At 51.6% G+C, this 27,819-nt stretch overlaps 1 protein-coding gene across 1 annotated transcript in view; it reads left to right on the plus strand.

Annotated features, from left to right (window-relative positions):
• DPYSL5 (dihydropyrimidinase like 5) overlaps nt 1–27,819 on the plus strand; it is a 113,844-nt gene that overhangs the window by 57,218 nt on the left and 28,807 nt on the right. Inside the window, exons 3-6 of the mRNA XM_069728540.1 lie at nt 14,299–14,457; nt 14,654–14,833; nt 16,169–16,237; nt 18,326–18,370. Coding sequence (XP_069584641.1) covers nt 14,299–14,457; nt 14,654–14,833; nt 16,169–16,237; nt 18,326–18,370 — 453 coding nt within the window. The remainder of the gene's footprint in view (nt 1–14,298; nt 14,458–14,653; nt 14,834–16,168; nt 16,238–18,325; nt 18,371–27,819) is intronic.

Raw genomic sequence — 27,819 nt, forward strand, 5'->3', positions numbered from 1 at the left:
CTCCTCCTGCCTGACTGCTCTCTGCTCCCTCCTCCTGCTTGACTGCTCTTTGCTCTCTCCTCCTACGTGACTGCTCTCTGCTCCCTCCTCCTGCCTGACTGCTCTTTGCTCCCTCCTCCTGCCTGACTGCTCTCTGCTCCCTCCACCTGCCTGACTGCTCTTTGCTCTCTCCTCCTGCCTGACTGCTCTCTGCTCCCTCCTCCTACCTGACTGCTCTTTCCTCCCTCCTCCTGCCTGACTACTCTCTGCTCCCTCCATGTGCCTGACTGCTCTTTGCTCCCTCCTCCTACCTGACTGCTCTCTTCTCCTTCCACCTGCCTGACTGCTCTTTGCTCTCTCCTCCTGCCTGACTGCTCTTTGCTCCCTCCTCCTGCCTGACTGCTCTTTGCTCCCTCCACCTGCCTGACTGCTCTTTGCTCCCTCCACCTGCCTGACTGCTCTTTGCTCCCTCCTCCTGCCTGACTGCTCTTTTCTCCCTCCTCCTACCTGACTGCTCTCTTCTCCCTCCACCTGCCTGCTCTTTGCTCCCTCCTCCTACCTGACTACTCTCTGCTCCCTCCACCTGCCTGCCTGCTCTTTGCTCCCTCCTCCTGCCTGACTGCTCTCTGCTCCCTCCTCCTGCCTGACTGCTCTCTGCTCCCTCCTCCTGCCTGCTCTTAGCTCCCTCCTCCTGCCTGACTGCTGTCTGCTCCCTCCTCCTGCCTGACTGCTCTCTGCTCCCTCCTCCTGCCTGACTGCTCTCTGCTCCCTCCTCCTGCCTGACTGCTCTCTGCTCCCTCCTCCTGCCTGACTGCTCTCTGCTCCCTCCTCCTGCTTGACTGCTCTTTGCTCTCTCCTCCTACCTGACTTCTCTCTGCTCCCTCCTCCTGCGTGACTGCTCTCTGCTCCCTGCACCTGCCTGACTGCTCTTTGCTCTCTCCTCCTGCCTGACTGCTCTCTGCTCCCTCCACCTGCCTGACTGCTCTTTGCTCCCTCCTCCTACCTGACTGCTCTTTCCTCCCTCCTCCTGCCTGACTACTCTCTGCTCCCTCCACGTGCCTGACTGCTCTTTGCTCCCTCCTCCTGCCTGCTCTCTGCTTTCTCCTCCTACCTGACTGCTCTCTTCTCCCTCCGCCTGCCTGACTGCTCTTTGCTCTCTCCTCCTGCCTGACTGCTCTTTGCTCCCTCCTCCTGCCTGACTGCTCTTTGCTCCCTCCTCCTGCCTGACTGCTCTTTGCTCCCTCCACCTGCCTGACTGCTCTTTGCTCCCTCCTCCTGCCTGACTGCTCTTTGCTCCCTCCTCCTGCCTGACTGCTCTCTTCTCCCTCCACCTGCCTGCTCTTTGCTCCCTCCTCCTACCTGACTACTCTCTGCTCCCTCCACCTGCCTGCCTGCTCTTTGCTCCCTCCTCCTACCTGACTACTCTCTGCTCCCTCCACCTGCCTGCCTGCTCTTTGCTCCCTCCTCCTACCTGACTGCTCTCTGCTCCCAGGCTGACTATGGTTAGAGGACCTGGCATCAAGTTATTCATGTTGCACTGGATGCACAATGTAATAGTCGCTGTAGAGACGAATGAAACATTTTGTTATTTTATCTATTTCACCTCTCCCTTGTGTACAAATTGAGAAAATATTTGGCCACTGATGACTTACTTTTAGTTAATTCCTATGGGGGCATCAACAGATAGTTTTCACTGGGGGCGTCTACATCATCCCCCAACAATAAGCAATCAGCAAGACTCAAGGGAAAGAACAACAAAAATACCCCTCTATAGCTCAGAGCAGGCGACTCCTGTGTGTTTTGACATTGCATCTCACACAAAAATAACCTACTACGTGTTCTCCCACCCCCCTCCCCCCCAGAATGCTGCTGCCTAATTATGATTGGTCAGCTCAGCATCATACAGAGGTAAGAAGTACACGCCCCCCACTGAAAGCTGTCTGATAACACCCACTGGGTCATAATAAAGTTAACTCATTAGCTACCAAATACTTTGATTTATATTTTGTGTCCTGTTCAACATAAAAAAAAATATGAAAGGGTCCTCTTTAAGCAATGTAGCTAAGAATCCCCCTTAAACTCTGGATCATCTGCTCTTTTCTGTGTCCTCACTAGCACTTTAAAGCTTTTCCTGGCAGTTGATTGCTTACATGGATTGAGTGATGGTACAATGCTGACTACCCGAAGATCATGTGGCTCTCAGACAAATCCCTGAGCGGAGCACCACTGACGTGAGGCCTCGGTGCCTGGTGCATTGCTGACCCCCTGCTGCACCATTTCTGGTTGATGAATTATTTCTGCTGTATAAGGGGGGAGGGGCGCAGCGTTCGCCTTTCTCTGCAGCAATGCAAAGGTTAAATCTGAATCGTCTTCTGTATGAGCCGTGACTTTGAGACTTCACTGCGTGGATGAAACCGGGAGAGAATGTTCGAAAAACGAGAGATGAGAGGCAGCTCTGAGAGTGTCGAGCCTCAGACATCACAGACGACCGCGCCAGACACATCTATATGAATAATTCACACATACGGGGGAGACGGCGCTGACAGGCGGCTCCTTGTGTTTACCAAGCATTGACAAAACCTCTAATTAAGTAACGAGATGAGCAATCAGACTGGCCAGAGACGACCCAAGACGTCTCCGTACTGCAGTGGTTGCAACTGGCCCAATACAGAGGACAAAAGTCATCAGTGCTGGCGATAGAGCGGCCGCACGTCATCAGTGCTGGCGATAGAGCGGCCGCACGTCATCAGTGCTGGCGATAGAGCGGCCGCACGTCATCAGTGCTGGCGATAGAGCGGCCGCACGTCATCTGTGCTGGCGATAGAGCGGCCGCACGTCATCAGTGCTGGCGATAGAGCGGCCGCACGTCATCAGTGCTGGCGATAGAGCGGCCGCACGTCATCAGTGCTGGCGATAGAGCGGCCGCACGTCATCAGTGCTGGCGATAGAGCGGCCGCACGTCATCAGTGCTGGCGATAGAGCGGCCGCACGTCATCAGTGCTGGCGATAGAGCGGCCGCACGTCATCAGTGCTGGCGATAGAGCGGCCGCAAAATGGGATTATATTCAGCATGTAATAGGAGGCCAAAACCACATATCATATGTAGTGGTGACGGCCGTGTAATCCCAGGTATCTTATATAGAGGTGTAATCCCAGGTATCGCATGTAGAGGCCACGGCCGTGTAATCCCAGGTATCGTATATAGAGGTGATGGCCGTGTAATCCCAGGTATTGTATGTAGAGGCCACGGCCGTGTAATCCCAGGTATTGTATATAGAGGCCACGGCCGTGTAATCCCAGGTGTCATATATAGAGGCCACGGCCGTGTAATCCCAGGTATTGTATATAGAGGCCACGGCCGTGTAATCCCAGGTATTGTATATAGAGGCCACGGCCGTGTAATCCCAGGTATCGTATATAGAAGCTACGGCCATGTAATCCCAGGTATTGTATATAGAGGCCACGGCCGTGTAATCCCAGGTATCGTATATAGAAGCTACGGCCATGTAATCCCAAGTATCGTATATAAAGGTGTAATCCCAGGTATTGTATATAGAGGCCACGGCCGTGTAATCCCAATTATCGTATATAGAAGCTACGGCCATGTAATCCCAAGTATCGTATATAAAGGTGTAATCCCAGGTATTGTATATAGAGGCCACGGCCGTGTAGTCCCAGGTATCGTATATAGAGGTGACGGCCGTGTAATCCCAGGTATCGTATATAGAGGTGACGGCCATGTAATCCCAAGTATCGTATATAGAGGTGACGGCCATGTAATCCCAAGTATCGTATATAAAGGTGTAATCCCAGGTATCGTATATAGAGGTGACGGCCGTGTAATCCCAGGTATCGTATATAGAGGTGACGGCCATGTAATCCCAAGTATCGTATATAAAGGTGTAATCCCAGGTATCGTATATAGAGGTGACGGCCATGTAATCCCAAGTATCGTATATAAAGGTGTAATCCCAGGTATCGTATATAGAGGCGACGGCCGTGTAATCCCAGGTATCGTATATAGAGGTGACGGCCATGTAATCCCAAGTATCGTATATAAAGGTGTAATCCCAGGTATCGTATATAGAGGTGACGGCCGTGTAATCCCAGGTATTGTATGTAGAGGCCACGGCCGTGTAATCCCAGGTATTGTATGTAGAGGCCACGGCCGTAAAATCCCAGGTATTGTATATAGAGGCCACGGCCGTGTAATCCCAGGTATCGTATATAGAGGTGACGGCCGTGTAATCCCAGGTATTGTATGTAGAGGCCACGGCCGTAAAATCCCAGGTATTGTATATAGAGGTGTAATCCCAGGTATTGTATATAGAGGTGTAATCCCAGGTATATGGGGTGTTTGGGGAATGTCTGATATTTCCTATATTCCCTGCCATCCCCTATAGAGCATTTTCCCGGTGGTCACTTACATATCGGCAGCGTTTCTTTCACTCCCCGGTTTCCCCCCTTATGTAATTATTTGGGGGCAGCGTCTCATTTAATGATTTAAGGCAAACAGCTGCTTGAAGAATTTGCTGACCCCTCAGTGACCTGACCCCCAAAGATAGCTGACTGTTGTTGCACAGAAGTTGTGACCCTGGAGCCGGGGTCCTGGGTATTGGCCCCTCCATACAGCCGTCATGAATTGTTAATCCTCCCATTAGTTAATAAAGCTTCCTGAGGTGGCCGAGGATTAGTGGCTGTGTGTGTGTGTGTGTGTGGGGGGGGGAGGGGTCAGTGGTCCCAGCTGCTCTGTCCTCAGTATATCTGTATACAGGCACTAGATGATGCTCGGTGCTGTACTGAGAGTATATCCCTTATCTGAGTACGTTCAGTAGATATAAAAAAGTCTACATACCCCAGGTTTTTGTCATGCAAAAAAAAAACTCACCAAGAGGAATCATTTCAGAACTTTTCCCCCCTTTTAATGTCGCCATAATCTGTACAAATTCACTGAGAAAAGAACTGAAATAATTTTGAGGTGGAAAATAAAAATAACAAAACTACAAGAATGTGGTTGCATAAGTGTGAACACCCTCCTATAATCAGGGCTGAGGATGTGTTCAGAATCAGCCGATCACCTTTCCCCCATGTTACATAGTAGTCAGCGCTTTGCCGCCGTCATCTACAGCGATTCTGATTAACCCCAGAGAAAGTGTCGCTGTTGCAGGAGGATTTTCCTGACATTTTCTGGTCAGTAAACAGCCAACAACACAGCAAAGGATCTCACCGTGGAAAGTTATTAGTCAGGAGACTGTAAAAAAAACATTTCCCAGGCATTAGATATACCCTGCAGCATCGTGAAGATGTCATCAAAAAGTGACTTATCTTGGCACAACAGTTGGCATTACTGAGAAATGGACAACCCTTAAAAATTGATGAAAATATAAGAAGAAAATTGGTCTGGGAGCTGCCAAGCGCCGGCAGCAACATTAAAGGAGCTGCAGGAATTTCTCACAAGTATTAGTTGTATACTTCATGTGAATACAATTTCCCGCATTCTTCATATGTCCGGCCTGTGGGGTCAGGTAGAAAGACGGAGCGTTTTCTTACATCCAAGCCCGCTGATGCCAAAACCTTCATTAATTCTACCAGAAGCCTGTGAAGAACATATTCTGTCTGATGAGACCAAGGACGAACTTTTTGGATGTAATTCCGCAAGCTGAAATACCAACACTACTCATCGCCTGAAGATCACCATCCCCACAGTGAAGCATGGTGGGGGCAGCATTGTGTTTTGGGGTTGTTTTGTGCCAGCTGGAATTGGGACTTTAATCATGGTGGAGGGAATTATGCACACTACAAATATTAGTCAAATTTCCACTTTCAGCATGACAACGACCCTAAGGGACATCTAAATCACCAAAAGAGCAGCATTGCCAGAAGGAAATGAAAGTTCTGGAATGGCCGAGCCCAGTCCTGTACAAAAGGGGCAATATGTGATGACCTGAAGAGGGCGCTGTAAACCGACCGGAGATGCCCCTGTAATCTGACAGATGTGGAGCTGCTGCAAGTAGGAGACGGCAAAGATTATCAATTCTAGATGTGCCGCGCTGATAGACCTCGACCCAACAAGACCGAACGCTGCCAGAAATTCACAGGGACTTCACCAATGTATTAGTGTAAGGGTGTGCAAATTTATGCAACCACATTATTTTACTTTTTTATTTGTTTATTTCTCAATGGATTTGTACAGATCATGGGTGATAGTAAAGAGGGAAAAAGATCTGAAATGGTTCTTCTTGGCAGGATTTATTAACATGACAAAGGCCTTTTACCAGGGATGTGTAGACTTTTTTTTTATATCCAGCGCACGTCTTCCCTTGATACTCTGTGCTGTACGGAGAGGATTTCCATCATCTGTGCATATCTCCTATATTGTGGATATCATAGATTTCACTCAGCTCTGTATGACTCCTGCTGCTCAGTCTCTTATATGGGGGTCACTCATCCTCCTGAAGAAGATTTAGGCAGATGCTTGCCATGAATTTGTTGTTCCCCCTCATCATCCCCCCTCCTGTACAGACATTCAGGGGGTCTCATATGGATGGAGCCTGGTCCGTGACTATGGAAACCGGAGGCCTCCAGGGAACCTGGCCCATCGTGGCTTTGTCCTAAAATAAAAGGGATGGTAATTCTTTTCTGTGGAGGCTCCAGATTGAATATTCCTATCTCATCCCCTCTTGCTGGATTGTCATGTCAGGAATAAGTGTAGCGGATATTATATGACGGGAGCCCTGTCGTCTGCTGATCGCACGGTCTCATCCCCTCTACAATGCACCAAGTGTGTGGGACCTCGGGGTCCTAACCTCTGAAGATGGTGAATCTGTTGCCTTTCTGTTGTCAGGATTTACTGCCCATACTGCGAGCGAGATGGTGAGAATGAGCTGGTGGTACAGAAAGCAAGATGGAGAGGGTGAGCGGAGTCATATAGGGAGCCGGGTCGAGAGGGTGAGCGGAGTCATATAGGGAGAGGGATGGAGAGGGTGAGCGGAGTCATATGGGGAGTGGGATGAAGAGGGTGAGCAGAGTCATATGGGGAGCGAGATGGAGAGGGTGAGCGGAGTCATATAGGGAGCGGGGTCGAGAGGGTGAGCGGAGTCATATAGGGAGAGGGATGGAGAGGGTGAGCAGAGTCATATGGGGAGCGGGATGAAGAGGGTGAGCAGAGTCATATGGGGAGCGAGATGGAGAGGGTGAGCGGAGTCATATAGGGAGCGGGGTCGAGAGGGTGAGTGGAGTCATATAGGGAGAGGGATGGAGAGGGTGAGCAGAGTCATATGGGGAGCGAGATGGAGAGGGTGAGCGGAGTCATACAGGGAGCGGGATGAAGAGGGTGAGCGGAGTCATATAGGGAGCAGGATAGAGAGGGTGAGCTGAGTCATATGGGGAGCGGGATGAAGAGGGTGAGCGGAGTCATATAGTGAGCGGGATGGAGAGGGTGAGCGGAGTCATATAGGGAGCGGGATGAAGAGGGTGAGCGGAGTTATATAGGGAGCAGGATAGAGAGGGTGAGCTGAGTCATATGGGGAGCGGGATGAAGAGGGTGAGCGGAGTCATATAGTGAGCGGGATGGAGAGGGTGAGCGGAGTCATATAGGGAGCGGGATGAAGAGGGTGAGCGGAGTTATATAGGGAGCAGGATGAAGAGGGTGAGCGGAGTCATATAGGGAGCAGGATAGAGAGGGTGAGCTGAGTCATACAGTGAGCGGGATGGAGAGGGTGAGCGGAGTCATATAGGGAGCAGGATGGAGAGGGTGAGCGGAGTTATATAGGGAGCAGGATGAAGAGGGTGAGCGGAGTCATATAGGGAGCAGGATGAAGAGGGTGAGCGGAGTCATATAGGGAGCAGGATGGAGAGGGTGAGCGGAGTTATATAGGGAGCGGGATGAAGAGGGTGAGCGGAGTCATATAGGGAGCAGGATGGAGAGGGTGAGCGGAGTCATACAGGGAGCGGGATAGAGAGGGTGAGCAGAGTCATATAGGGAGCGGGATGAAGAGGGTGAGCGGAGTCATATAGGGAGCAGGATGGAGAGGGTGAGCGGAGTCATACAGGGAGCGGGATGGAGAGGGTGAGCGGAGTTATATAGGGAGCGGGATGAAGAGGGTGAGCGGAGTCATATAGGGAGCAGGATGGAGAGGGTGAGCGGAGTTATATAGGGAGCGGGATGAAGAGGGTGAGCGGAGTCATATAGGGAGCAGGATGGAGAGGGTGAGCGGAGTCATATAGGGAGCGGGATGGAGTGGGTGAGCGGAGTTATATAGGGAGCGGGATGAAGAGGGTGAGCGGAGTCATATAGGGAGCGGGATGAAGAGGGTGAGCGGAGTCATATAGGGAGCAGGATGAAGAGGGTGAGCAGAGTCATATAGGGAGCAGGATGGAAAGGGTGAGCGGAGTTATATAGGGAGCGGGATGAAGAGGGTGAGCGGAGTCATATAGGGAAAGGGTGAGCGGAGTCATATAGGGAGCGGGATGAAGAGGGTGAGCGGAGTCATATAGGGAGCAGGATAGAGAGGGTGAGCTGAGTCATATGGGGAGCGTAATGAAGAGGGTGAGCGGAGTCATATCGGGAGCGGGATGGAGAGGGTGAGCGGAGTTATATAGGGAGCGGGATGAAGAAGGTGAGCGGAGTCATATAGGGAAAGGGTGAGCGGAGTCATATAGTGAGCGGGATGGAGAGGGTGAGCGGAGTCATATAGGGAGCGGGATGGAGAGGGTGAGCAGAGTCATACAGGGAGCGAGATGGAGAGGGAGTGCGGAGTCATATGGGGAGCGGGATGGAGAGAGTGAGCGGAGTCATACAGGGAGCGGGATGGAGAGGGTGAGCGGAGTCATATAGGGAGCAGGATAGAGAGGGTGAGCGGGGTCATATAGGGAGCGGGATGGAGAGGGTGAGCGGAGTCATATAGGGAGCAGGATGGAGAGGGTGAGCATGGAGAGGGAGTGCGGAGTCATACAGGGAGCGGGATGGAGAGGGTGAGCGGAGTCATATAGGGAGCGGGATGTAGAGGGTGAGCGGAGTCATATAGGGAGCAGGATGGAGAGGGTGAGCGGAGTCATATAGGGAGCGGGATGGAGAGGGTGAGCGGAGTTATATAGGGAGCGGGATGAAGAGGGTGAGCGGAGTCATATAGGGAGCAGGATGGAGAGGGTGAGCGGAGTTATATAGGGAGCGGGATGAAGAGGGTGAGCGGAGTCATATAGGGAGCAGGATGGAGAGGGTGAGCGGAGTCATATAGGGAGCGGGATGGAGAGGGTGAGCGGAGTTATATAGGGAGCGGGATGAAGAGGGTGAGCGGAGTCATATAGGGAGCAGGATGAAGAGGGTGAGCGGAGTCATATAGGGAGCAGGATGGAAAGGGTGAGCGGAGTTATATAGGGAGCGGGATGAAGAGGGTGAGCGGAGTCATATAGGGAAAGGGTGAGCGGAGTCATATAGGGAGCGGGATGAAGAGGGTGAGCGGAGTCATATAGGGAGCAGGATAGAGAGGGTGAGCTGAGTCATATGGGGAGCGGGATGAAGAGGGTGAGCGGAGTCATAGGGAGCGGGATGGAGAGGGTGAGCGGAGTTATATAGGGAGCGGGATGAAGAAGGTGAGCGGAGTCATATAGGGAAAGGGTGAGCGGAGTCATATAGTGAGCGGGATGGAGAGGGTGAGCGGAGTCATATAGGGAGCGGGATGGAGAGGGTGAGCAGAGTCATACAGGGAGCGAGATGGAGAGGGAGTGCGGAGTCATACGGGGAGCGGGATGGAGAGAGTGAGCGGAGTCATACAGGGAGCGGGATGGAGAGGGTGAGCGGAGTCATATAGGGAGCAGGATAGAGAGGGTGAGTGGGGTCATATAGGGAGCGGGATGGAGAGGGTGAGCGGAGTCATATAGGGAGCGGGATGGAGAGGGTGAGCATGGAGAGGGAGTGCGGAGTCATACAGGGAGCGGGATGGAGAGAGTGAGCGGAGTCATACAGGGAGCGGGATGGAGAGGGTGAGCGGAGTCATATAGGGAGCAGGATAGAGAGGGTGAGCGGGGTCATATAGGGAGCGCGATGGAGAGGGTGAGCGGAGTCATATAGGGAGCGGGATGGAGAGGGTGAGCATGGAGAGGGAGTGCGGAGTCATACAGGGAGCGGGATGGAGAGGGTGAGCGGAGTCATATAGGGAGCGGGATGGAGAGGGTGAGCGGAGTCATATAGGGAGCGGGATGTAGAGGGTGAGCGGAGTCATATAGGGAGCGGGATGGAGAGGGGGAGCGGAGTCATATAGGGAGCGGGATGGAGAGGGTGAGCGGAGTCATATAGGGAGCGGGATGGAGAGGGTGAGCAGAGTCATATAGGGAGCGGGATGGAGAGGGTGAGCAGAGTCATATAGGGAGCGGGATGGAGAGGGTAAGCAGAGTCATACAGGGAGCGGGATGGAGAGGGTGAACGGAGTCATACAGGGAGCGGGATGGAGAGGGTGAGAAGAGTCATATAGGGAGCGGGATGGAGAGGGTGAGCGGAGTCATATAGGGAGCGGGATGGAGAGGGTGAGCGGAGTCATATGGGGAGCGGGATGGAGAGGGTGAGCGGAGTCATATGGGGAGCGGGATGGAGAGGGTGAGCGGAGTCATATAGGGAGCGGGATGGAGAGGGTGAGAAGAGTCATACAGGGAGCGGGATGGAGAGGGTGAGCGGAGTCATACAGGGAGCGGGATGGAGAGGGTGAGCGGAGTCATATAGGGAGCGGGATGAAGAGGCTGAGCGGAGTCATATGGGGAGCGGGATGGAGAGGGTGAGCGGAGTCATACGGGGAGCAGGATGGAGAGGGTGAGCGGAGTCATACGGGTAGCGAGATGGAGAGGGTGAGCGGAGTCATACAGGGAGCGGGATGGAGAGGGTGAGAAGAGTCATATAGGGAGCGGGATGGAGAGGGTGAGCGGAGTCATATAGGGAGCAGGATGGAGAGGGTGAGCGGAGTCATATGGGGAGCGGGATGGAGAGGGTGAGCGGAGTCATATAGGGAGCGGGATGGAGAGGGTGAGCGGAGTCATATAGGGAGCGGGATGGAGAGGGTGAGAAGAGTCATATAGGGAGCGGGATGGATAGGGTGAGCGGAGTCATACGGGGAGCGGGATGGAGAGGGTGAGCGGAGTCATATAGGGAGAGGGTGAGCGGAGTCATAGGGAGCGGGATGTAGAGGATGAGCGGAGTCATACGGGGAGCGGGATGGAGAGGGTGAGCAGAGTCATAGGGAGAGGGTGAGCGGAGTCATATAGGGAGCAGGATAGAGAGGGTGAGCTGAGTCATATGGGGAGCGGGATGAAGAGGGTGAGCGGAGTCATATAGGGAGCAGGATGGAGAGGGTGAGCGGAGTTATATAGGGAGCGGGATGAAGAGGGTGAGCGGAGTCATATAGGGAAAGGGTGAGCGGAGTCATATAGTGAGCGGGATGAAGAGGGTGAGCGGAGTCATATAGGGAGCAGGATAGAGAGGGTGAGCTGAGTCATATGGGGAGCGGGATGAAGAGGGTGAGCGGAGTCATATAGGGAGCGGGATGGAGAGGGTGAGCGGAGTTATATAGGGAGCGGGATGAAGAGGGTGAGCGGAGTCATATAGTGAGCGGGATGGAGAGGGTGAGCGGAGTCATATAGGGAGCGGGATGGAGAGGGTGAGCAGAGTCATACAGGGAGCGAGATGGAGAGGGAGTGCGGAGTCATACGGGGAGCGGGATGGAGAGAGTGAGCGGAGTCATACAGGGAGCGGGATGGAGAGGGTGAGCGGAGTCATATAGGGAGCAGGATAGAGAGGGTGAGCGGGGTCATATAGGGAGCGGGATGGAGAGGGTGAGCGGAGTCATATAGGGAGCGGGATGGAGAGGGTGAGCATGGAGAGGGAGTGCGGAGTCATACAGGGAGCGGGATGGAGAGAGTGAGCGGAGTCATACAGGGAGCGGGATGGAGAGGGTGAGCGGAGTCATATAGGGAGCAGGATAGAGAGGGTGAGCGGGGTCATATAGGGAGCGCGATGGAGAGGGTGAGCGGAGTCATATAGGGAGCGGGATGGAGAGGGTGAGCATGGAGAGGGAGTGCGGAGTCATACAGGGAGCGGGATGGAGAGGGTGAGCGGAGTCATATAGGGAGCGGGATGGAGAGGGTGAGCGGAGTCATATAGGGAGCGGGATGTAGAGGGTGAGCGGAGTCATATAGGGAGCGGGATGGAGAGGGGGAGCGGAGTCATATAGGGAGCGGGATGGAGAGGGTGAGCGGAGTCATATAGGGAGCGGGATGGAGAGGGTGAGCAGAGTCATATAGGGAGCGGGATGGAGAGGGTGAGCAGAGTCATACAGGGAGCGGGATGGAGAGGGTGAGCAGAGTCATACAGGGAGCGGGATGGAGAGGGTGAGCAGAGTCATACAGGGAGCGGGATGGAGAGGGTGAGCAGAGTCATACAGGGAGCGGGATGGAGAGGGTGAGCAGAGTCATACAGGGAGCGGGATGGAGAGGGTGAGTGGAGTCATATAGGGAGCGGGATGAAGAGGCTGAGCGGAGTCATATGGGGAGCGGGATGGAGAGGGTGAGCGGAGTCATACGGGGAGCAGGATGGAGAGGGTGAGCGGAGTCATACGGGTAGCGAGATGGAGAGGGTGAGCGGAGTCATACGGGGAGCGGGATGTAGAGGGTGAGCGGAGTCATATAGGGAGCGGGATGAAGAGGCTGAGCGGAGTCATATAGGGAGCGGGATGGAGAGGGTGAGCGGAGTCATACAGGGTGCGGGATGGAGAGGGTGAACGGAGTCATACAGGGAGCGGGATGGAGAGGGTGAGAAGAGTCATATAGGGAGCGGGATGGAGAGGGTGAGCGGAGTCATATAGGGAGCGGGATGGAGAGGGTGAGCGGAGTCATATGGGGAGCGGGATGGAGAGGGTGAGCGGAGTCATATGGGGAGCGGGATGGAGAGGGTGAGCGGAGTCATATAGGGAGCGGGATGGAGAGGGTGAGAAGAGTCATACAGGGAGCGGGATGGAGAGGGTGAGCGGAGTCATACAGGGAGCGGGATGGAGAGGGTGAGCGGAGTCATATAGGGAGCGGGATGAAGAGGCTGAGCGGAGTCATATGGGGAGCGGGATGGAGAGGGTGAGCGGAGTCATACGGGGAGCAGGATGGAGAGGGTGAGCGGAGTCATACGGGTAGCGAGATGGAGAGGGTGAGCGGAGTCATACGGGGAGCGGGATGTAGAGGGTGAGCGGAGTCATATAGGGAGCGGGATGAAGAGGCTGAGCGGAGTCATATAGGGAGCGGGATGGAGAGGGTGAGCGGAGTCATACAGGGTGCGGGATGGAGAGGGTGAACGGAGTCATACAGGGAGCGGGATGGAGAGGGTGAGAAGAGTCATATAGGGAGCGGGATGGAGAGGGTGAGCGGAGTCATATAGGGAGCAGGATGGAGAGGGTGAGCGGAGTCATATAGGGAGCAGGATGGAGAGGGTGAGCGGAGTCATATGGGGAGCGGGATGGAGAGGGTGAGCTGGACATACTGGGAGCGGGATGAGAGGGTGAACCGGACATGCCAGAAGCGGGATGGCGAGAGTGAGCAGAGTCATATAGTGAGTGGGGTGATAAGGATGAGCCGGCCATAGAGGAAGTGGGACGGAGAGTGTGAGCCGGATAGACCGGGAGCGGGATGGCGAGAGTGAGCCGAATGGATCGGGAGCAGGACGTGAGGGTGAGCGTAGTCATTTAGGGAATGGGTTGATAAGGATGAGCCATATAGGAAGTGAATGGAGAGTGTGAGATGGACAAACCAGGATCGGGATGGCGAGGGTGAGGCTGGACGGACCAAGAGCGGGATGATGAACAAGTCCAGGCAAAGTTCCATTCCCTGGAAGGACGTCTCCTTTGTTACAATAAGTGACCTCTGCATGTAGGACGACTAATGCTGCTGAGCCCCGGATCTTCTTCGCTGGAGATACAGGGTCACTGTGTACAAATTGGAGAACACTGGAGTATTCTGTTTAGTTCAGCACAAGGGACAGCACCTGTCCTGTGACTGATGGCCTCTGCGGGTGGTTCCAGCCTGCGGCCCTCCAGCTGTTCTGACACTTTAGTTTACTGTGTGTCCAGGCTGCAGAGGGAATTCTGATATTTTATGCAGCTTTGGATGTGACTAGGGTATAAGACATGATTGATAGCTGTGATCCCCCCACAGGAAGTATGGGGGAGGCATGTAGAGGTATCGTCTTCAGGGGCCCCTTTCTCTGTACATCACGGTCGTTTCCATGAGTGGTGGTCCGCTCCTCTGTACGGTGATGGTTAATATTCTCTCTCTCTATCCCCCCCCCCCCCGCAGGCTGCACTAATGGGAGGGACCACAATGGTGATCGGACACGTCCTCCCAGACAAAGACATGTCACTGCTGGACGCCTATGAGAAGTGCCGGAGCATGGCCGACCCCAAAGTCTGCTGTGACTATGCTCTCCACATGGGTGTCACCTGGTGGGGATATAAGGTACTGCATCACACTGTGACACTGGATTTCACTGGGGCAGGGACCATGTGATCTCAGCACAGCGTCCCATCACATGAGATGGCACGGAAGACCCCAGGAAGGGACCTCATTTTCATCTTGCCCCGTTTCCACTCTCCTATAGTTATGTCTCTTACCCAATCAACAATGGGTCATTGTTTCGCTTTCTGTTTTCCAGGTCAAAGCTGAGATGGAAACCTTGGTGCGAGAGAAGGGTGTGAACTCCTTCCAGATGTTCATGGCCTACAAGGACATGTACATGCTGCGGGACAGTGAGCTCTATCAAGTATTCCGCCACTGCAAGGACCTGGGCGCCGTGACCCGAGTCCACGCTGAAAACGGAGACCTGGTGACCGAGGTGAGCCAGCAAAATTCACAATGGGGCGGGGGATGTGGCATGGGGTGAGGACATGACAGTACTTTTGAGCAAATTCTCCCCCACATGCCTTCTGCTATTGGCATCTAAAGCGGTGACATCACATTGGCTGTCTAGAGTGGTGAGGTCACATTGGCTGTCTAGAGCGGTGAGGTCACATTGGCTGTCTAGAGCGGTGAGGTCACATTGACTGTCTATAGCGGTGACATCACATTGGCTGTTTAGAGCGGTGACATCACATTGGCTGTCTACAGCTTTGAGGTCACGTTGGTTGTCTAGAACGCTGAGGTCATGTTGGCTGTGCAGACCGGTGAGGTCACATTGGCTGTCTAGAGCAGTGAGGTCACATTGGCTGTCTAGAGCAGTGAGGTCAGATTGGCTGTCTAGAGCGGTGATGTCACATTGGCTGTGTAGAGCGGTGAGGTCACATTGGCTGTGTAGAGCGGTGAGGTCACATTGGCTGCCTAGAGCGGTGAGGTCACATTGGCTGTCTAGAGCGGTGAGGTCACATTGGCTGTCTAGAGCGGTGACGTCACATTGGCTGCGTAGAGCGGTGAGGTCACATTGATTGATTGTCTAGAGCGGTGAGGTCACATTGGCTGTGTAGAGTGGTGCGGTCACATTGGCTGTCTAGAGCGGTGCGGTCACATTGGCTGTCTAGAGCGGTGTGGTCACGTTGGCTGTCTAAAGCGGTGAGGTCACATTGGCTGTGTAGAGCGGTGAGGTCACGTTGCCTGTCTAGAGCGGTGACGTCACATTGGCTGTCTAGAGCGGTGACGTCACATTGGCTGTCTAGAGCGGTGACGTCACATTGGCTGTCTAGAGCGGTGACGTCACATTGGCTGTCTAGAGCGGTGACGTCACATTGGCTGTCTAGAGCGGTGAGGTCACATTGGCTGTGTAGAGCGGTGAGGTCACATTGGCTGTGTAGAGCGGTGAGGTCACATTGGCTGTGTAGAGCGGTGAGGTCACATTGGCTGTGTAGAGCGGTGAGGTCACATTGGCTGTCTAGAGCGGTGACGTCACATTGGCTGTCTAGAGCGGTGACGTCACATTGGCTGTCTAGAGCAGTCTAGACCAGTCACTGAGCTCAGCCGCTCGTACCGTCAACCTCTGCACGAGCCCTGAGTTCTGTGAGTGGCGAGAGCGGTGTGGACTGCTGCCAATGCGATGTCACCACTGTAGTCTATCTACTTTACACACTTGGGGACCACTTTACTGAAAGTGGACATCCCCTTTAAGTCAGAAAGCTTTTTTCCGTTGATGCCATCACCCATGGTTTTCTTGTCTAATGGCAGCTTTGTGCTTTCCTTGCAGGGTGCTAAGGAGACGTTAGAGCTCGGAATCACGGGCCCTGAAGGCATTGAGATCAGTCGCCCTGAAGAGGTACGAGCGTTCATGCCAGGATCAGACACTTGTGGCGTTCATTTTGGTTTTCTGTTTTTCTGTGTACAACCTTATTTTCTCCAGCACCAAATACCAAATCATGTGACATCCCTCCCACAACCAGGCGGGTCTAGTGGGTCCATGGATGTGAGCTGCCTGTCCTGGTGCCGGTGCACTATAGTACCAGGTGGCCATGCTCCATGGTTTCTGCTGATGGGGCCACAGCTATTAGTATTGTGGCCGGTGAATCACACACCTAATGTGTAAATGTTCACGGCGGAAAGGGAAGGGAGATGATGCTGCTGAATCTATAGAATTGTGCTGAAAAAGACGAGATCGGCCTCACTTCAAGAAGCGCGGGCCCCTCAGCACAGTAAAGGAGCCGCTGTCACTGGCCTAAAGTTGTGCTAAAAAATGTACATACCTCATCAGACTTTTTGCGTTTTTGGCCTTTTTTCAGAGAATATGAATGATAACACCAAAACTTTTTCTCCACTCATGGTTAGTGGTTGGGTGAAGCCATTTATTGTCAGACTACTGTGTTTTCTCTTTTCAAATCATAATAACAACCCAAAACATTCAAATGACCCTGATCAGAAGTTCACATACCCTGGTGATTTTCGCCTGATAACATGCACAGAAGTTGACACAAATGGGTGTGAATGGCTACTAAAGGTAACATCCTCACCTGTGACCTGTTTGCTTGTAATCGGTGTGTGCATAAAAGCTGAGCGAGTTTCTGGGATCCAGACAGACTCTTGCATCTTTCATCCAGCCACTGACGTTTCTGGATTGTGAGTCATGGGGAAAGCAAAAGAATTGTCAATGGATCTACAGGAAAAGGTAGTTGAACTGTATAAAACAGGAAAGGGATCCAAAAAGATATCCAAGGAATTGATAATGCCAGTCAGCAGCGTTCACACTGTGATTAACAAATGGAAAATCAGGGGCTCTGTAAAAACAAAACCACAGTCCGGTAGAGCAACACAAATGTCGCCCACAACTGCCAGGAAAATTGTTCGAGATGCAAAGAAAAACCCACAAATAACATCAGCTGAAATACAGGACTCTCTGAAAACTAGTGGTGTGGCTGTTTCAAGATGCACAATAAGTAGGCACTTGAAGAAAAATGGCCTTCATTGTCGAGTCACCAGAAGAAAGCGATTACTGCACAAATGCCACAAAGTATCCTACAATACGCAAAACATCATAGAGACAAGCCTCAAAACTTCTGGAACAAGGTAATTTGGAGTGATGAGACCAAAATTGAACTTTTGGGCCACAACCATAAATGTTACATTTGGAGAGTGGTCAACAAGGCCTATGAAGAAAGGAACACCATTCCTACTGTAAAGCACGGAGGTGGATCCCTGATGTTTTGTGGATGTGTGAGCTACAAAGGCACAGGAAACTTGCTCAAAGTTGAAGGAAGGATGAACGCAGAGCGCTATCAGCAAATACTGGAGGCAAATTTGCACTCATCAGTCCGAAAGCTGCGCATGGGACGTACGTGGACGTTCCAACATGACAATGATCCAAAACATAAGGCCAAGTCAACCAGTCATTGGCTACAGGAGAACAAAGTGAAGGTTCTGGAGTGGCCATCTTGGTCTCTTGACCTCAATATCATTGAGCCACTCTGGGGAGATATCAAGCGCGCAGTTTATGCTACACAGCCCAGGAATTTACAGGAACTGGAGGCCTTTTGCCAAGAAGAGTGGGCAGCTTTACCTTCTGAGAAAATAAAGAACCTCATCCACAACTACCACAAAAGACTACAAGTTGTCATTGATGTTAGAGGGGGCAACACACGGTATTAAGAAATGGGGTACGTGAACTTTTGAACAGGGTCATTTGGATGTTTTGGGTTGTCGTCATGATTGAAAACGAGAAAACAGTTTGTCAATAAATGACTTCACCCAACTACTAACCGTGAGTGGAGGAAAAGTTTTGGTGTTATCATTCCTATTCTCTGAAAAAAGGCCAAGAAAGCAAAAATTCCGCCGGGGTATGTAAACGTTTGAGCACAACTGTATATGCAAGAATATAGGATGTAACCACAAAGTAATGACTCTATCTTAATTACAGATGGAAGCGGAGGCTGTGCACCGAGCCATAACCATCGCTAACCGGGTGAGAGCAGAAGATTGGTCTACCTGTGTGTGATACTGCCCCTGTGTGTGATACTGTGTAGGCTACCCTTCCCCTGTGTGTGATACCCCCCCTGTGTGTGATACCGCCACTGCGTGTGCTACTGCCCCTCTGTGTGCTACTACCCCTGTGTAGGCTACTTCCCTTATGTGGAATACCTCCCCCGCATGTGATACTGCTGCTGTGTATAATACAGCCCTATATGTAATTCTGCCCCTATGTGTAATTGATGGAGAGTTACTTCCCCTGCGTGTGGTACCGCCCAACGTGTGGTACCGCCCCTGTGTGAGCTACCACCCCTGTGTGTGGGCTTCTGCCCCTGTGTGTGGGCTTCTGCCCCTGTGTGTGGGCTTCTGCCCCTGTGTGTGGGCTTCGGCCCCTGTGTGTGGGCTACGGCCCCTGTGTGTGGGCTACGGCCCCTGTGTGTGTGGGCTACGGCCCCTGTGTGTGTGGGCTAAGGCCCCTGTGTGTGTGGGCTAAGGCCCCTGTGTGTGTGGGCTAAGGCCCCTGTGTGTGTGGGCTAAGGCCCCTGTTTGTGTGGGCTACGGCCCCTGTGTGTGGGCTACGGCCCCTGTGTGTGGGCTTCGGCCCCTGTGTGTGGGCTACGGCCCCTGTGTGTGGGCTACGGCCCCTGTGTGTGGGCTACGGCTCCTGTGTGTGGGCTACTACCCCTTTGTGTGGGCTACTGCCCTTGTGTGGGATACTGCCCCGTGTGTTGGCTTCGGTCCCTGCGTGTGATACTGCCCCTCCGTGGCATTCTGCCCCTGTGTGTGATACTGCCCCTATGTGCTGGCTTCGGCCCCTGTGTGTGATACTGCCCATGTGTGATACTGCTACTGTGTATAACACAGCCTTATATGTAATACCGCCCCTATGTGCAATTGATGGAGCGTTGTGATGAGTGAGCGTGCTTGGATTAGGTGCTATCGGAGCATGCTCGTTGGTTAATATTCTATCTTTGAGACACATTGGCTGTATGTCTCGCATCTGTTCAAAAGCCACAACACATGCAGGGATTGACTAATAAACAGGCTAACCCAGCATGTGTTTCGGCTGTCAAACAGCCGCGAGACATGCAGCCATGGCGACTCAAATATAGTTTTTGAGCACGCCGAAGATACTCTATTAATGCACGAGCATGCTCTCATAACAGCTTATCCGAGCACGCTCGCTCATCACTAGAGGAATTCGATATAGTGCTGGAGGATGAGTCCCTAGGTGGGATGGCACTCAACAAGCTACTGGAGAAGAGCTGGTGGTCGACCAGAGTACGACCAATGCTAATGACGCGCCAGGATCAAAACTGGAAGGTCGTCTTGGTGCTGATGTCGCTTGGTTGAAAGGGAAGATCAAATGCTGTAGAGATATCATCTCATTCGGAACTTGTAGTGTATAAACCGAGGCAAACTCGACATTGTCAAAGCCGAAATCGACAGAACAGGACTCGACTTACTCGGAATTAGAGAACTCAGATGGACTCAATCCAGACATTTCCAGTCACAGGAACATTGGATCTACTGTTCTGGCAATGACAACCAAGGATGAAACTGTGTCGCTTCTATTTTCAACCGAATTTTGCCGGCACTATGCTGAAGTACAATGCAGTCAGTGATAGTCATCTCGATACGACTACAAGGAGCGCCAATCCATGTCACAGTTACACAAGTCTACTCACTAACAACGGATGCCGAGGAGGAGGACAATAAACTATTTTACAATTCCAAGACTAAATCGACAAGATGCCTAAACAGGATTTAGTCATTATCATGAGAGACTTGAATGCCAAAGTGGGCCTCGGCAAACATGGAACCTTATTTGGAAACTTTGGACTTGGTGAATAAAACAAGAACTGGAGGGAGATTCATTGACTTTTTTATGATAAATCAACCGTCCATAATGAACATCTTCTTCCCAAATTACAAATGGAGGCTCTACACATGGATATCACCGAATGGGATCTATAAGAATCAGATTGACTACATATTTGTTCGCCAAAGACTGAGATAGTATATCATTAACATGAAAACAAGGCCAGGAGCCGACTGAAATTGATCACTAACTTTTGACATCAAGCATTAGTCAGGTTGCGCAAACGGATAAGACAAACAGGACTTCTCCAACTTCGAATTGACCAACATTTCTGAAGTATTTTGGAATGGTCTGCACAGCGAATTTATAGCACTGGACACGGATAAAAGAAAGATACAAAAACCGTGTGCACTACTGGAGAAGAATGGTGCTAGGTTAGGTTCCCACACCTTCATAGACTATAAAGAAAAAGAACCCAGCACTCAACTGATGCTTTAGTGCAATTTTAATCGTAGTAGTACCCAATAAACGTTTCGGTCCTAGCGGTGGACACCGCGTCTGACAGCACCACCATCCAGCTCGGTCTCCTCAGTACCGCTCCTATCTGACTCACACATAAGACGCTGCTTTTTTGTACCCTATGACCATACGGTCTATTCTATTATTCTACAGTACGTTACTGACGAAGGTCCATTCAAGGACCGAAACGTTTATTGGGTACTACTACGATTAAAATTGCACTAAAGCATCAGTTGAGTGCTGGGTTCTTTTTCTTTACGGATAAAAGAAAGCCTGAGGAATTATGGACACACACAGACTATCATATCTGAAAAAGCCAGTAAGACCATAAACAAGAGGCAAACGAGACTCAGGTAACCATGGTTAACCAGAGACTCTAAAGATCATTGAAGAAAGACGAATATGAAAAGCAAAAGGTAACAAACAGGTCACACACATCAGTAAATGACTAAAAAGAGCCAATCATGCAGACAAAGCACTTTTTTACCGAAACATTTGTACAGAGACGGAACGCGAACATCCGAAGGGCAAGACCAGAAAGGCATGCTTAAAGATCAAAGAGATACGACGAAAGTTTCAACCAAGACTGGGAATGTTGAAAGACGCCAAATGGAACCAACTAACTGAGCCAGAATAGATCAAGGAAAATGGAAAGGATACACGGAGCACCTCTACAAGAACGACAGTGATATGTCAACACTGGGGCTAAATGATAGAGCCTAACATCCTGAAAGACAGTCGTTGCTGCGATAAAGCTTCTGTCAGACAATAAAGCGCCTGGATGTGACAATATTCAAACAGAGCTAATAAAGTCCTCTGAAGCATCAGTTGATGTCCTCCCATGCCTGAGTCAACAGATATGGAAAACTGGTAAATGGCCCAAGGACTGGACAAGATTCCTATTCCGAAGAAGGGGGATGCTACCGACTGTGGAAACTATCGAACTATTGCGCTCATTCCTCATGCCACCAAAATTCTACTGAAAATTCTACAAAGACGGCTACAGCCTTACTGTGACAAATAACTGCCGGGAACTAGCATGATTCAGAAAAGGCCGAGCAACGAGAGATATAATTGCTAACATTAGATTGATCATGGAAAAGGCCAAAGAATACAACAAGGAGATCGAGTTTTGCCTCATTGACTACAGCAAAGCCTTCGACTGTGTTGATCAACAGAAACGCTGGAATACCATGAAGGATATGGGTGTGCAGAATAATCTGATCAGCCTCATTAGGAACCTTCCAATGACCAGGAAACAACAGTCCGAATGGGACACGGCATAGTTCAAAGTAGAGCGAAGCCTTAAGGTACCGTCACATTAAGCGACGCTGCAGCGATATAGACAACGATGCCGATCGCTGCAGTGTCGCTGTAGAGTCGTTGTGTGGTCGCTGGAGAGTTGTCACACAGACAGCTCTCCAGCGACCAACGATGCCGAAGTCCCCGGGTAACCAGGGTAAACATCGGGTTACTAAGCGCAGGGCCGCGCTTAGTAACCCGATGTTTACCCTGGTTACCATTGTAAATTTAAAAAAAAAAAACAAAAACAGTACATACTTACGTTCCGGTGTCTGTCGCGTCCCCCGGCGTCAGCTTCCCTGCACTGTGTAAGCGCCGGCCGTAAAGCAGAGCGGTGACGTCACCGCTGTGCTCTGCTTTAGGGCCAGCGCTGACACAGTGCAGGGAAGCTGACGGCGAGGGACGCGACAGACACCGGAATGTAAGTATGTAGTGTTTTTTTTTTTTTACATTTACAATAGTAACCAGGGTAAATATCGGGTTACTAAGCGCGGCCCTGCGCTTAGTAACCTGATGTTTACCCTGGTTACAAGTGAAGACATCGCTGGATCGGCGTCACACACGCCGATTCAGCGATGTCAGCGGGTGATCCAGCAACGAAATAAAGTTCTGGCCTTCTAGCTCCGACCAGCGATGTCACAGCAGGATCCTGATCGCTGCTGCATGTCAAACACAACGATATCGCTATCCAGGACGCTGCAACGTCACGGATCGCTATCATTATCGTTCTAAAGTTGCTCAGTGTGAAGGTACCTTTAGACAAGGCCGCGTCCTGTCACCACTGCTCCAATTAATATGCAGAAGTTATTTTCAGGATGGCTGGACTTGCCGGAAAAGAAGGAATTAAAATTGCTGGATGAGTAATCAACCACCTAAGAAATACGCAGATGATACAACATTGATAGCAACAAGCATAGATGGAATGACGGACTTATTCTGGAGTGTCAAGTTGGAAATCTCGAACGTGGGACTCCTACTTAATACAAGGAAGACACAGATAAAGACTACAGGCAGGTACGACCGGGACACATCTGAGATGGATGGTGACGAACTGGAAATTGTAAAAGATTTTAACCTACTTGGATCAATGATTACTCAAGATGCAGCAATGACACTGGAAGTCAATAGGAGAATGGCTACGGGCAAATTAACAATGAAGTCACCGGATAAGGTCCTCAAATCAAAGAACATTTCACTGGCAACTAAGACACGGGTTGTACATAGTCTGGTCTGTTCTGTGGTAACATATGGATGCGAAACCTGAACGATGATAAAACAAGTTAGAAGGAGAATCGACGCCTTCAAAATGTGGTGCTGGAGAAAGACCATGGGTGGCAAGAAGAACAAACATCTATTTTGAAACCAATCATGCCAGACATGTCACTCAAAGCAAAGATCACCAAGCTACGACTTGCCTACTTTGGATATATGATACAAAGAGAGCAATCACTGGAGACGGACGTCATGGTTGAAAGAATAGAAGAAACAAGGCGAAGAGGAAGACCAGCAACCTTATGACTTGATATTATCAAAATAATGGAGAACACCCTGGTTGACCTATCTAGGCTTGCACAAAATCTTTCTGCACATCGTTTATAAATCAAGTCGCCATGTTTCGAGATTGACCCAGAATGGCATTTAAAAAAAATAAAAAAACAAATATGACACTGCGCCTGTGTGGTGTGTGATAATGACGCTGCGCCTGTGTGGTGTGTGATAATGACGCTGCTCCTGTGTGGTGTGTGATAATGACGCTGCGCCTGTGCGGTGTGTGATAATGACGCTGCTCCTGTGTGGTTTGTGATAATGACGCTGCTCCTGTGTGGTGTGTGATAATGACGCTGCTCCTGTGTGGTGTGTGATAATGACGCTGCTCCTGTGTGGTGTGTGATAATGACGCTGCTCCTGTGTGATGTGTGATAATGACGCTGCTCCTGTGTGGTGTGACGCTGCTCCTATGTGGTTTGTGATAATGACGCTGCGCCTGTGTGGTGTGACGCTGCTCCTGTGTGGTGTGTGATAATGACGCTGCTCCTGTGTGGTGTGTGATAATGACGCTGCTCCTGTGTGGTGTGTGATAATGACACTGCTCCTGTGTGGTTTGTGGTGTGACGCTACTCCTGTGTGGTTTGTGGTGTGACGCTGCGCCTGTGTGGTGTGACGCTGCTCCTGTGTGATGTGTGATAATGACGCTGCTCCTGTGTGATGTGTGATAATGACGCTGCTCCTGTGTGGTGTGACGCTGCGCCTGAGAGGTGTGTGGTGTGACGCTGCTCCTGTGTGGTTTGTGATAATGACGCTGCGCCTGTGTGGTGTGACGCTGCTCCTGTGTGATGTGTGATAATGACGCTGCTCCTGTGTGATGTGTGAGAATGACGCTGCTCCTGTGTGGTGTGACTCTGCGCCTGAGAGGTGTGTGGTGTGACGCTGCTCCTATGTGGTTTGTGATAATGACGCTGCGCCTGTGTGGTGTGACGCTGCTCCTGTGTGGTGTGACGCTGCTCCTGTGTGATGTGTGATAATGACGCTGCTCCTGTGTGGTGTGTGATAATGACGCTGCTCCTGTGTGGTGTGACGCTGGTCCTGTGTGGTTTGTGGTGTGACGCTACTCCTGTGTGGTTTGTGGTGTGACGCTGCGCCTGTGTGGTATGACGCTGCTCCTGTGTGATGTGTGATAATGACTCTGCTCCTGTGTGATGTGTGATAATGACGCTGCTCCTGTGTGGTGTGACGCTGCGCCTGAGAGGTGTGTGGTGTGACGCTGCTCCTGTGTGGTGTGTGATAATGACGCTGCTCCTGTGTGGTGTGTGATAATGACGCTGCTCCTGTGTGGTGTGTGATAATGACGCTGCTCCTGTGTGGTGTGTGATAATGACGCTGCTCCTGTGTGGTGTGTGATAATGACTCTCCTCCTGTGCGGTGTGTGATAATGACACTGCTCCTGTGTGGTGTGTGATAATGACGCTCCTCCTGTGCGGTGTGTGATAATGACGCTCCTCCTGTGTGGTTTGTGATAATGACGCTGCTCCTGTGTGGTGTGTGATAATGACGCTCCTCCTGTGTGGTTTGTGATAATGACGCTGCTCCTGTGTGGTTTGTGATAATGACGCTGCTCCTGTGCGGTGTGTGATAATGACGCTCCTCCTGTGTGGTTTGTGATAATGACGCTGCTCCTGTGTGGTTTGTGATAATGACGCTGCTCCTGTGCGGTGTGTGATAATGACGCTGCTCCTGTGTGGTGTGACGCTGGTCCTGTGTGGTTTGTGGTGTGACGCTACTCCTGTGTGGTTTGGGTGTGACGCTGCGCCTGTGTGGTATGACGCTGCTCCTGTGTGATGTGTGATAATGACGCTGCTCCTGTGTGATGTGTGATAATGACGCTGCTCCTGTGTGGTGTGACGCTGCGCCTGAGAGGTGTGTGGTGTGACGCTGCTCCTGTGTGGTGTGTGATAATGACGCTGCTCCTGTGTGGTGTGTGATAATGACGCTGCTCCTGTGTGGTGTGTGATAATGACGCTGCTCCTGTGTGGTGTGTGATAATGACTCTCCTCCTGTGCGGTGTGTGATAATGACACTGCTCCTGTGTGGTTTGTGATAATGACGCTGCTCCTGTGTGGTGTGTGATAATGACGCTCCTCCTGTGCGGTGTGTGATAATGACGCTCCTCCTGTGTGGTTTGTGATAATGACGCTGCTCCTGTGTGGTTTGTGATAATGACGCTCCTCCTGTGCGGTGTGTGATAATGACGCTGCTCCTGTGTGGTGTGACGCTGCGCCTGAGAGGTGTGTGGTGTGACGCTGCTCCTATGTGGTTTGTGATAATGACGCTGCGCCTGTGTGGTGTGACGCTGCTCCTGTGTGGTGTGACGCTGCTCCTGTGTGGTGTGTGATAATGACGCTGGTCCTGTGTGGTTTGTGGTGTGACGCTACTCCTGTGTGGTTTGTGGTGTGACGCTGCGCCTGTGTGGTATGACGCTGCTCCTGTGTGGTGTGTGATAATGACGCTGCTCCTGTGTGGTGTGTGATAATGACGCTGGTCCTGTGTGGTTTGTGGTGTGACGCTACTCCTGTGTGGTTTGTGGTGTGACGCTGCGCCTGTGTGGTATGACGCTGCTCCTGTGTGATGTGTGATAATGACGCTGCTCCTGTGTGGTGTGACGCTGCGCCTGAGAGGTGTGTGGTGTGACGCTGCTCCTGTGTGGTGTGTGATAATGACGCTGCTCCTGTGTGGTGTGTGATAATGACGCTGCTCCTGTGTGGTGTGTGATAATGACGCTGCTCCTGTGTGGTGTGTGATAATGACGCTGCTCCTGTGTGGTGTGTGATAATGACTCTCCTCCTGTGCGGTGTGTGATAATGACACTGCTCCTGTGTGGTTTGTGATAATGACGCTGCTCCTGTGTGGTGTGTGATAATGACGCTCCTCCTGTGCGGTGTGTGATAATGACGCTCCTCCTGTGCGGTGTGTGATAATGACGCTGCTCCTGTGTGATGTGTGATAATGACTCTGCTCCTGTGTGATGTGTGATAATGACGCTGCTCCTGTGTGGTGTGACGCTGCGCCTGAGAGGTGTGTGGTGTGACGCTGCTCCTGTGTGGTGTGTGATAATGACGTTGCTCCTGTGTGGTGTGTGATAATGACGCTGCTCCTGTGTGGTGTGTGATAATGACGCTGCTCCTGTGTGGTGTGTGATAATGACGCTGCTCCTGTGTGGTGTGTGATAATGACTCTCCTCCTGTGCGGTGTGTGATAATGACACTGCTCCTGTGTGGTTTGTGATAATGACGCTGCTCCTGTGTGGTGTGTGATAATGACGCTCCTCCTGTGCGGTGTGTGATAATGACGCTCCTCCTGTGTGGTTTGTGATAATGACGCTGCTCCTGTGTGGTGTGTGATAATGACGCTCCTCCTGTGTGGTTTGTGATAATGACGCTGCTCCTGTGTGGTTTGTGATAATGACGCTGCTCCTGTGCGGTGTGTGATAATGACGCTGCTCCTGTGTGGTGTGACGCTGCTCCTGTGTGGTGTGTGATAATGACGCTGCTCCTGTGCGGTGTGTGATAATGACGCTCCTCCTGTGTGGTTTGTGATAATGACGCTGCTCCTGTGTGGTGTGTGATAATGACGCTCCTCCTGTGTGGTTTGTGATAATGACGCTGCTCCTGTGTGGTTTGTGATAATGACGCTGCTCCTGTGCGGTGTGTGATAATGACGCTGCTCCTGTGTGGTGTGACACTGCTCCTGTGTGGTGTGTGATAATGACGCTGCTCCTGTGTGGTGTGTGATAATGACGCTGCTCCTGTGTGGTGTGTGATAATGACGCTGCTCCTGTGTGGTGTGACGCTGGTCCTGTGTGGTTTGTGGTGTGACGCTACTCCTGTGTGGTTTGGGTGTGACGCTGCGCCTGTGTGGTATGACGCTGCTCCTGTGTGATGTGTGATAATGACGCTGCTCCTGTGTGATGTGTGATAATGACGCTGCTCCTGTGTGGTGTGACGCTGCGCCTGAGAGGTGTGTGGTGTGACGCTGCTCCTGTGCGGTGTGTGATAATGACGCTGCTCCTGTGTGGTGTGTGATAATGACGCTGCTCCTGTGTGGTGTGTGATAATGACGCTGCTCCTGTGTGGTGTGTGATAATGACTCTCCTCCTGTGCGGTGTGTGATAATGACACTGCTCCTGTGTGGTTTGTGATAATGACGCTGCTCCTGTGTGGTGTGTGATAATGACGCTCCTCCTGTGCGGTGTGTGATAATGACGCTCCTCCTGTGTGGTTTGTGATAATGACGCTGCTCCTGTGTGG

This window comes from Ranitomeya imitator, chromosome 5 (genome assembly GCF_032444005.1).
Source record: "Ranitomeya imitator isolate aRanImi1 chromosome 5, aRanImi1.pri, whole genome shotgun sequence".
Lineage (NCBI taxonomy): Eukaryota > Metazoa > Chordata > Amphibia > Anura > Dendrobatidae > Ranitomeya > Ranitomeya imitator.